Consider the following 11,849-nt stretch of genomic DNA (forward strand, 5'->3'; position numbering starts at 1 on the left):
CTCTCTCTCTCTCTCTCTCTCTCTCTCTCTCATCAAAAACTACTATGAATCAACTCTTTGTTTTCAGTTTCTGAATTAAGTGTTTTGTTCGTTTTCTGTTTTAATTATATTATTTTTTTTATTATTGTTTCTTTACAATTGACACTCGGGGAAGTCCTGTGACGTCATTCCATCATGGCGGCGCTCACGGTCCAAAGTAACAACAGAAGAAAACAACGGGAGACGCATAGCTTTAAAATGATTAGAATATAAAAATCACCGTGCGCTACTAAGTCTGATCATTCGTGTGTGTATGTGTGTGTGTCTCTGTCTCTGTGTATGTTTAATGTCACGCGCTCCTTCTCACCTCACCGCGGAACTCGGGAGTAAACACAGGTAACAGGTAAATACACTAAGTGTTTTTGTTGTTTTAAAATTTACAATCCACCTTTCCAAAAATAGATGCCATTTTTAACAACTGAATTGTGAGGTAAGCGCAAAGTCGCCGTGCCCAAGCGTGTGCTAGAGTGGTATAAACATCCTGCACTGGGCCGTAGCGTAGTGTAATCACCCACCGTCAGTATCTGCTCTCAGTAATATTTGGGTCTGAATGTCATCAAATCCTCGCAGCAATAATGTATATATTATAATATATATTATAATAATGTAATATTGTGAAGGTGTCACGTGTGTGTGTGTGTGTATGTGCGCGCAAATCTGTGTGTTAGGATATGTCATGATAGTGTGTATATTCTAAGCAGTATGCTAGTCCCAGTGGTTGTATTCCATTTCCTCTGTGTTTGTTAGGAGGATGCAGGATAATGTGTAACCTCATTACAGTTGTGTAATAACCTTGGGCTCTGATTTTGTTTGTGTGTGTGTATGTTTTAGGACGATGGAGTGGCTAGATTCAGAGCGCTGCGATAGTCTCAGTGACTGGGTGGCTGTGCGGAGTGATCTGTTTTCTGATGAAAAGTCTGTGCGGATGGATTTCTTGGTGCAGTGGAGTGACGTGGAGGAAGAGTTTGCTGTCACCTGTCGGAACCGAAGCAAAACCGGAGCCAGATCTGGGTCCGGATCAGAGCCCTGTTCTGGTCAGAGAGGGTGGGCCACTTTACTCTCAGCAGAACACATCACACACATACACGCCGTCCTTACCAACACCGCCCAGGAACTACAGCATCATCTCCCTGACCTCTCAGCCTTCAGGACTGAGCAGAACCTTTGGAACCTTCTGTTCTCCAGAACCACGGTCACACAGAACCTGCAGCAGGTACCACACTGCAACACTGTACTTGCTTAAGAACACACAGTGTGACTGCACTTCCAGGTGTTTTTCGAGGTGCTAATTCATTTTTGGTATTTTATCTCTGCTGGTTGCTATGGTATTTAATATTGTTTGATGGGTGTTACTGTGGTATCCAACATGGTTGCCTGAGTGTGACTAAGCACTTTTATTACATTCCATGTGGTTGCTAGGGTGATGATTTCTGTGGAGCTGTGGGGGTTGCTATGGTGTCTCAACCAGAAGAGACACCATAGCAACAACCTAGAACATATGAGGTTGCTATGTTATTCTGTGTGATTGCTAGGCTATTGCTAGTTGGTTGTTAGGTGCTTAATGTGGTGTTCCAGGTTCCTACACTCTCAGGACAAACTGTCACTATGGTGGTACCTTTTTGCTGTCACTGTGGTGTTACCTTCAAGGGTACATATTCTGTACTTTTAATTAGGGAACATAATTGTACCTTATTCTATTTCATCGCAAGGACTCGCATGTTCTTTTATTTTACACAGTTCTGTAATAAAATATTACAAATATTCACCTCTTTTTCTGGAGAAAAGAATGCAATGTACCTTTAGTGAACACGTTAAACTTTAAAGTCTTTCCTGTACTGTAATTTTTTTCTGAGAATATAGGGTGCTCTCGTGGGATTATTATGATCTGTACACTGCAGTAAACTGTAATAACCATGGTCTGTCTGTCTGTCTGTTTACTAGCTGGATGTGGATAGGGTTTGCCGGCAACTGGAAAGATATTTTGCCACAGCTTTGGACCTCTGTGGACAAAGGATCGTTTTGGACACTGTGTTTAACCTCCAAGAAGAACAGGAGAAGGAGGAAGACCAGCTCTATGAAGATCTACAAGAGTTCAAGAGGAAGGCCCTGGAGGAGCAGGTTGAGAGAGCTAAACTCAGAGTGAGAACGGTAAGAGAGAGAGGCATTGTCCCTGAAAAAGAGCCTGAGTAATGACTCATCAAAAAAGTCATCCATCCATCCAAAACCTCTGTTACTCGTTCCACTAATTTGACCTCAGTTATCTTCCAATGATAAAGCATTTCAATGTTGTGCATCACTGTTTTCACCTTTGAAAATAATTCACAGCTTGTCATTAATTTCAACCATTATCCATTTTGTGTGTTTGTCTTAGTTACTGCAGAGTCATCATTCTGCTGTTGGACTCCAGCAGATGATGAAGATTTATGAGGAAGAAGATGAATCATATGAAGAGCTGGTCGCCGCAGCAACACAGTTTTATCAGCATCAGCTTGAGCCATTTAGACACATGAGAGAAATCAGTACACTGTACAGGATGGAGATACAGGTAGACACACACACACACACACACACACACGTTCATTCAGTGTATTTCAATACCCTCCACAGAACCCACTATACATTTGCCAGCAACTTTATTTTAGTGTTATGTTCAACAGTCAGTCAAATCATTAAAGTCATTTCCCTAATATTGAGTAAGTCCCCCTCGTGCCACCAAAACAGCTCCAACTCACCAAAGCCTTCACTGAAAGACTTCTGAAAGTGTCCTGTGTTTTCTGGCAGCAGCTCCTGTTAGTCCTTTAATTGTGTTTTCAAACCTTGATGTAAAGCATTGGGTTTTTGCTGTTTTACATTGTATTTGTTTTGTATGGTAAGTTTTGGATTCACACAGCAATATAGCACACACACTAAAGAACTTTACAAGATACATGTCCTGTCATCATCACCTGTGTGTGCTTTATCACACCATACTTGACATAGATTTTTTTGTTTTGTAGAGGGCTGTACATCACACATCAATGCCAAAAGCAGAGGGCACAAGATCACTAGGTGGAAAATATAAATCTGCGAGCACAGAGAGAGGAATTGCACATGCTCTGATCATAATCTTGCTTTCAAATTCTTTTTGTTTTTTTTCATTCTCGAATGGCTTTTTTCCCTCTGCATTTTAAAGAATATAGTAAAGAATTTTCTTCACATGCTAAGCTCTTTTCCATTGGGCTCCTTCTGCATTACATCTTTACAATAAGACAGCAATATAAAGGTTTATAAATGTTTCTAATCTTTTCATTAATGATTGTTAATTAGATGATAAACACAACTTCAGAACATATTGGTTAAAAAGTTTAAGTTAAATCAATTAACCATCAATAGAATAGATGCTGATGATAATGGGGTGTACCTTTTTAAATGTGAAATGACTGAATCCTCATCCTCAGGTTTTAGCTTATTCTTTACCTTGACATTTTCTGAAAGTTATCAGACACTTTCAGTATTAGACAAAAAAATCAGGTCACTGTTTTATCTCTATGTTAAAAATTATTAATGATATTTAAGGTGTTTACAAACTAATCATTCATTCATTCATTGTCTGTTAGAAAACTGAGTTGACTCTCTGGTTTGACTCTGTGAATTATTTGCCAATCGAGACATACTTCCAGATGCTCAAAGAATCAATTCTTTCCAGAATTGACTCCTGTTCACTAGCTACATTTACTTTGTATTCTTCCCACTCTAACTGTACAGAGACACTGCAGGATGCCTTGGAATCATATTCTGCACTGAGTCTTCTCCTGTTTTCCATTTTTCCCATTTCACAATGAAACTCAAATAACCAGGGAACATGTCCTCCATGTTTGTTTTTCTGTAGATTATTTTGCTTAGCAGGAAGGGCATGTACAGTGTATGAGGCGGGCAGTCACAGAACCAGGAGACATCAGCCAATAGCATTCACTGAGAGAAACCTCATGACCTCACCCCCCAAAGTGTCAAAATTTCACCCCATTTAAAGTTTGGTTTGCAGAGTTTGGTTCACAATGGAAACTTTAAAATCGAGATGGTAAAAACCATTGGAGAATTAAATAAAGACGGTTTGAGAGAGTGAGAGTGAGAGTGAGTTAAAACTTACAGGTTTATATTTTCCAACTGGAGCTTTTACACCCTCTACTTTTGACGATGTTGTGACGCCATGTGGTCAATTTACATGTAGCCAGAAAAAAGATAGAACTGATTCATTTGATTGCTACTATTATGGCACTACTACCAGCCACACAAACTCCAAACACCAACTTCTACAAACTCTTCTACAAATTCTCTCACCCAGTTGTTTTAGTCTTTGCTATTGGACTCTTTTCAAATTTTCTTAGAGGTTTGTTAACTTTGTTAGCTTAGAGGTTGAACCCACCCCATGATGCCATTGTAGTGAGATTATACACATAACATATATGGGTCTTGGTGTATGTCTGTGTAGAAGTTTTTAGAAACAGAGGAGCTGGGTCCAAAGCGAGTCTCTGAGTTGGAGACCGAAAGTGAAGAGTGGAATAAACGGAGTCAGGATGCCATTGCCTCAATTCAGGATGTCACCGTCTGCTACTTCAACCATACAGCCTCCACATTAAAAGGTTATTATTGGTAATAATAATAACAAAAATACACATTGCTGTTATCGTCACTGTTTGTTACTTCAAACACACAGTAACCACACTCACAGGTGACAAATTAGTAATAATAACCAACATAATTATTATTCACAATCATGCTGAAATTTCAGAAACCCAAAAATGAGTGAGTGTGCGTAAGTGGTGGTGTTTAGGATTTGTATGTTGTGGTGTTTGTGTTTTTACATTTGTGTTTGTGTGTGTAGCAATGTTAAAGCAGATGGAGAGCGATAGTCAGTTTTATGGGGCTGCTGCATGGACAATGGTCACTCCTCGTCTGGACAGACTCCGGCTGCTAGCAGCTAAAGAGACACTGCAGTTGATGAGAGCGAGAGAACTGTGCGTGTCCCGCAGGAAACAGGACATCAGACATAAGGTAACCAACAGGACAAACACAGTCAAACACTGTTTGTTTGGGGTACTGTGCCTATGCGGTTTGTTAAAATTTCCAGAAGTGTTCATTTTATTGATTGGTGTGTGTAGATGAGCACAGCACAGGAGGGAGTATGTGAAGTGCAGGAGTTGGAGCTGCAGTTTTATGAAGCCCAGCTGGAACTCTATGACTGTAAATTAGAAATCCTGAAAAATGAAGAAATGCTGGTGCTTGCACAGATTAATACCATCCAAAGACAGATCAAAGGTATAAACACACACACACACACACAATTAGGATGTTTATCACAGTAATAATACAATGTCTGTTTGTGTGTGCAGTTTGTGATGATCTCACAATCAGAAATGGATAAACAGAACATTTCTATGATGATACTGATAGAAATGTGTGTGAATCTGAGTGTTAATGTATTTACAAAGGTACATTATCAACTTAAAAAACACAGGCACCAGGGGGCACTGTTTTGTTCGCTGAACTAACATGATATATGTACACACACTACACCTTTACTGTTGATGTCATCGTTTGTTGTGCTGTTTGTGTGGTAGTGTGTACTTTTAAATGCGGCTCTAATAACTTTTCTTTTGTTTTTCTCTGTTAGAACTGAGTGAAGAGGTGGTGTATTACGATGCATGTGAGGACCTTGCTGAGCTGCAGTGTGTAGACAAGAACACTGCCCACAACACCCAAAACCCAGCCTACATTCACCTACGACAACAGCTTCAACAGCTGGAGAGAAAACGAGCAACAACCTTTAAACACAGAGCTACAATCAGAAACAAGAGGGTAACACACACACACACACACACATACAAACACACAATCTACACAGAATTTGTGCATACCTACACACTGTGTGTGTGTGTGTATATGTGTGTGTTTTTGTGTAGGAGAGTTGTGTGAAAGCACGGGAACTCCAGCAAGAGGCACTGCAGCAGAGAAGTGTTCAACACCATGAGCACCACGCAGTACACATGGTGAGTCTCTGCGACAACAATCACCTGCCTATTACCATGGCAACAACTTCCTGCCCCTCAACCATAGCAACCAGCTGCAGTACCTGTGTGTGTTTACCTTCTTGTGTGTGTGTGTGTGTGTGCAGAAGCGAGAGAGGAGAAAGGAGGAGGAGGAGAAGAAAAAGCAGTGGGTGGAGCTGGAGAGAGAGAAAACACTCAGCAGACTGCGCTCCTTTAGAGAGGTGATTACCCACAATCCCCTGCTGTCAAATGCACACTACCTCCTGTCTGTGTGTGTGTGTGTGTGTGTGTGTGTTATTTTTATCCGACTTTTTCTGTCACCACTTTTACAAAGCTGTTCTAAAGCTGACTGGAACTTGGTTCCACTTCAGCTGCTCTTCACAGTCAAACACATACAGAACCTAAAGTGTTCATATTCTCTAAACTGTCTAGAACAGGGTTTTTTAGGTGAACCCACATTTTGTCCATTGGTTAATATCAGGACCCTGACAAAACAAACTCTAAATGTTTACTGCATTATAAAACGAAATATAACGGATAGTGGCCTAGTTTCACTACACCTCTATTAACGACATTCAGAATTAGGGTGCATTCCCATTTCTCCATTTTGCCTATGGGTAAGGGGTCAGTTCTTGTTGGTAAATAAACCCACAAATGTCAGCATTCTCCTTTAAAAACTAAAATAACAATTGTATTATCTTTATTATCTTTCTTTTATATATTATGACCCTTTCTTACAGGCTTAAAACATCACTAGTAGTGTACTGATTAGGTTAGGTAGCTAGTTAATTCCCTGTTCCACTTTAAATGGTGAATGAATTACATTCTAGACACTCTGGGTTGCAAAATATAAAGCGTACACAAGGGGGCGTTCATGCTCATGTTCATTGTGTGTTTGTGCCTGTTAAATTTCCGTTATTTAATTATAATTTTTCTCTACAACCCAGAGTTAAAAAAACCATTAATTTAAAAACTACATTATTCACACTCACTCACTTATCTAGAACATTTAGAGTGTTCCAAAGGGACCTTTAGTTCCCACTCGTTGATTCAACTTTCTCTTCTTAATGATGTTTGTAGTGTATTGACTCTTTAAGGCCTTCAGTTCAGCTGCTGAAGTCCTGACCAATGTGGAGGGACAGCCTTGACTGAAGTATTTTCTGTCGTAGAAAAAGCTGGGTCAGTACATGCTGAAGACTCCTCGCTCCAAACCAAAGCTTCTTGCCGACGATACGTCACAGCCTCTTTCCATCATTTCTCTGGCCCCGTCCAGCAGTGCAGACTCACAGAGCCCTGCCCCCAGGCCTAGAGGAAAGGGGCGGGGTCAGAAGCAGAGAGAGATCCCTGTACAGATCTTATTGCCCCCGGGGCCAGGACCAGTGACATCAGAAAACACACTTATCCCACCACTACTGCCCCCTCCTCCCCCACCACCACCACCTCCTCCTCCTCCTCCCCCTCCCCCTCCACTTTGTCTCGATGCGCCACCCCTTCCACTGAGTGAGAGGGCACCTGCTCCATATCCCAAAAAAAGCCTACAGGAGTGTGCAGGTGAGATTTTTAAAGAAAAGTGGTGAGGGTGAATTAATATCACATGGTTTATTGGTGATTATTGTTTTTTGATGAATGGGTATTGATCATTGATTTCTAATTATAGGCTCAATGGATGATGTGCTGGCGTCCCTGCAGAGGGGGCGTGTTCATTTGCGTAAAGTCACACCCTCCGTGCCCACGGAGACAAACATTAGAGACAGTCTGATGACAGCCATCCGTCAGGGCGTGGCCTTAAAGAAAACCCCGCTCCCTACTAGCCCCGCCCCCTGCAGAGACTCAGAGCTGGAGCAGAGCATCAAAGCTGCAATGCTGAGGATGAAGAGGGTTTCCAAGGAAACAGACGACGAAGATGATGAGGAAGTTCCTCAGTCTGGAGACTGGTCTTAAATCAGATTTTTCAGATCTAGATCTGTTACAAGGCCTTAAAACTGTGTCATTAAAAATACTGTACTCAATTAATGACACCAGACACATTCAAACACAGCAGTGTATTTATCGCCTGGATTCAATTACATCAAAAATAACATTTATTTTTCTGCACCTTTTAATATACATTTACTGTTTGGTTGCTGGACTTAACCTAATGAAACAAACATGAAACAAAGTGCCATAATCGTTCTACATGCCACAATTTGTCTTATTTTTCGCAACAGTTTAAAAATCAAACTTCCTGTGTTTAAAAAAAAAAGGGCTTCATGGAATGAATGAATAAAGTGCGTCTCTTTACTTGTAGCTGAGTTAGATCTAACAGTTATGGGATTCTGTTTGTGGCTCGATCTTAAATTACAGCAGCTGCATTCCTCTTGTAGCACTTAATAAATTTGTGTGTGTGTATGTGTGTCTAACACCCACACACACTCACATGTAGCTGCACTGCCTTTATTGCTGTATTAAAAAAGGAGAAACTTCCACAAATGCTGTGTTTCAGCAGTTTCTTTTAGCCTGAGTTTTCAAAAAAGTGTTTAAATGGTTTATTTTAAAAATAGTTCTTAAATTAATCTCAGAATTAAAGTAGGAACTGCTCACATATCTTTCTCTTTAGATTGTTACCTTTGTTCAGAGAATAATTAAATGGTAAAGTTATGGTAAAATATCAGCGTTGTCTGGGATTTTTTTTTTGTTTGTTTGTTTGTTTTATTAAATGACAACATTTTAGTTTTGCCAAACAAAGCTCTGGGAGTAACAAAGTTAGTTAGCACAAATTAAGGAACACTAGTAAGTGGTAATAATATGGTTATGTTATGGTAATAAATGGTATTTGCCCTTAAATGAAATGTGCGTTAGACATTAGTCTTAGTTATTACTTTCAAATGATTCAGTCATTATCACCTGAAACTTAACAACATAAAGGTTATTACCCCAGAAAGATTGCATCAGTTCTGCTACATGGAGTTAGGATATAAATTCATGTTTGCGATATTATTACAAGGAGGCACTTAAGTACAGATCTATAAAGCCCTGTAAAAAACTTTGTTACACAACACATTTAGGTAGAGCTCCATAAAAGTGACCTACAGAGATCCAAGTTAAATGCTCATGGAGGTCATTAGAGTTCATTTTTGGGATTCGCTGTTATTTCCCTGAACAATTTACACTGAGCTCTGAGGGTGAAATCTGTGACATCACAAGCATTAGGTCTTAGAGTTCTTCAAGATACTTCACTGATACAAAGACAGCACAAATTATAACACACACACACACTTCTCTGATAACACTCCTCACCTACACACCCCCTGCACCAGTACAGTGTGTGTTCTGTAGAAACTCGTTGTGCTTCTGACAAGTGTGTTACTATGGAAACAGGCCAGTTGCCCACAATGAAATCTCCACAATCCACCTAACCACATTACACACACACTGAAGACAGAATATGTATGTGTGGATGAGATGACTGTATATGTGCATTCATGGACAAGCTGACTGAGTGTGTGAGTGTTTATACATGTGTGTGTTTTTGTGATTATTGCTGTTCTAGCAGTGACAACCACGAAACACTTTATCCCTCGCGTGTGTGTGTCTGTGTATGTATGTGTGAGCATGTTCCTGTTTGTCTCTGTGTATGAGGGTCAAACTGACCTGAAGACGATATGAAGGATGGAAATGTGTTGGGTAGAGTAGCAAGTGTGCTCAATTATTATTTTTTGTTTGTAAAAATGTATCACCAAAAAGGCCATTGAGATTCAGGTAGAAATCAAAATTACTTGTACCACTTGTCTTCTTGGAAAAATTAGAAACGGGTCACAGAAAACTGTGATGTTTTTCTTATGGTGAAAAAAAAAAAAAAAAAAAGACATATTTAACCCTTGTATTGTCTTCACTTTTGGAATACTCTGGTATCCCTCAGGTCAAATTGACCCGGGACATATTTGGGGACTTAAAAACAATTCTGATGTAAAATTTTACTTCATAAACCATTAACATATATTTTCTTTATCTCAATTTTAAACAATAGAGTTAACATATGTTCAATAATTGCAATTAGTATCTAACAGAACACAGTTAACAATGAACGAGACATTTTTGTCATAAGGTTATTATTCATGTTAAATATCCAAAATTAAAAATAAAATGTAAAAATAAAAGTAAATTTAGGTGCTATTTACTCATTGTGTATTTGCGTGACAGTTTTCCTTGTCAAACGTTCGGCTTTCACTGGAAATGTTCGTTGGCCATTGGCCCAATGAGCATCTAAACCTCTTCCAAACACCTCGAGGTAAAGTTACAGGTTGCTGTTGTGTGTCCGATAAAAATAAATGTGAACGCTACTTGAATTCTAGAGATTTTACAAGCGGCGAGTTTGTGCTGGATTTGAATGAGCTCTGCATTTCGTGGTCATTGTTTCTGGACAATGAGGGCTCTGCAGGGTTTCAGTTCGGTTGGAACTGTAAGTGAGCAGGAACTGAAAAAGCACCTTACTTGTTTTTACTTAGAACAACCTATGATTCCAGCTTCTTCTAAGGCTTGGTTGTGACATTTTTAAAGTTTGTAAATATAACATGGAATAGTTTTGAACAATTCATATTAGCGTTGCATGCTTCTCACAAAATAGTATTTTTGTACGTCATGTGTTGTAGGTATAGTGTATATGTGAGCAGTAATTATAAATAAATAAAAATGATTGGTGAGAGATTGATGAAAATGATAAAATAGCAGTTATATTTGACAGGCAAATGATATGTCATTTTATGCCTGGATTGTCATCTTAAGACAGTATGTGTTCATGTTTGTGTGTTCTGTATGGGGTCTGTGCTTATAAACCATTCATTCATTCATTATCTGTAACGCGTATCCAGTTCAGGGTCACGGTGGGTCCAGAGCCTACCTGGAATCATTGGGCACAAGGCAGGAATACACCCTGGAGGGGGCGCCAGTCCTTCACAGGGCAACACAGACACACATTCACTCACACCTATGGACACTTTTGAGTCACCAATCCACCTACCAATGTGTGTTTTTGGACTGTGGGAGAACACACCAACTCCTCACAGACAGTCACCCGGAGCAGGAATCGAACCCACAACCTTCAGGCCCCTGCAGCTGTGTGACTGCGACACTACCTGCTGCGTCATGTCCCAATATTATAAGATTGTACTTGTCAGGTATGTGTGGTTTTCCATGATTTTAAAATAATGTATCAGTGATTTTAAGTTGGCTGTATCATTAGAAGTTATAAAAAATGATTTTGGAGTTACTTGCACATTCCTAACATAAGTGGAAATTGGTGTCCCTATAACGCAGGTATTGAATCAGGTGTAACTTCTCTCATATTGTGGGGAATTTTCTCCCTTATGGGATCCCCATAATGTAGAACAGTATTAGAGCGTAGTATTGCAACACCTCCGAAACACCTCCATTTGTTTTGTCTTTGTTAAAAATAAACTGTGGCTATAGGTTACAGATGAGCGAGTGTGTGAAAGAATGAATGAGTGAGTGAGTAAATGACTTAACAAAACAATGTGTGCTGCCTCTTAGTCATCTTCAGCTTAGAGCACTACAAAAAGTGGGATGTTGCTGAAATCCAACAACTCAAAGACAAACTCTGAAGTGGACACTGAAAAGCAACCAAAGCAACAATTACCTGGACTGCCCTCAACTTCACAGGCCCAGGAGCATCAGGAGCTCCAAAACTGCACAGAAGATAGTATCCAAGAGCTCTAGGAGGACAGTAAAAGCAGCATGAAGCCCCAAACCTAGCACACAAATAAAAATGCTCCAGAGCGAGAAAGCATA

General features: G+C 39.8%; 1 protein-coding gene across 2 annotated transcripts; it reads left to right on the forward strand.

The window, feature by feature from the left end:
• Window positions 1-166: 166 nt before the first annotated feature.
• LOC136709599 (WASP homolog-associated protein with actin, membranes and microtubules) lies at window positions 167-9,898 on the forward strand. Of its 2 annotated transcripts, none has more exons than XM_066684963.1 (12): window positions 167-375; window positions 871-1,252; window positions 1,981-2,187; window positions 2,411-2,584; window positions 4,508-4,658; window positions 4,901-5,070; window positions 5,178-5,334; window positions 5,690-5,874; window positions 5,979-6,065; window positions 6,191-6,286; window positions 7,235-7,616; window positions 7,723-9,898. In XM_066684963.1, the coding sequence occupies exons 1-12, from the start codon at window positions 293-295 to the stop codon at window positions 8,004-8,006; spliced, it is 2,358 nt and encodes a 785-aa protein (XP_066541060.1). In that variant the 5' UTR covers window positions 167-292; the 3' UTR covers window positions 8,007-9,898. The 2 variants fall into 2 exon arrangements, with proteins under 2 accessions (XP_066541060.1, XP_066541061.1); XM_066684964.1 differs by having other exon boundaries at window positions 167-382; window positions 7,723-9,896.
• Window positions 9,899-11,849: the final 1,951 nt, after the last annotated feature.

Source organism: Hoplias malabaricus, chromosome 11 (assembly GCF_029633855.1).
Source record: "Hoplias malabaricus isolate fHopMal1 chromosome 11, fHopMal1.hap1, whole genome shotgun sequence".
Classification (NCBI taxonomy): domain Eukaryota; kingdom Metazoa; phylum Chordata; class Actinopteri; order Characiformes; family Erythrinidae; genus Hoplias; species Hoplias malabaricus.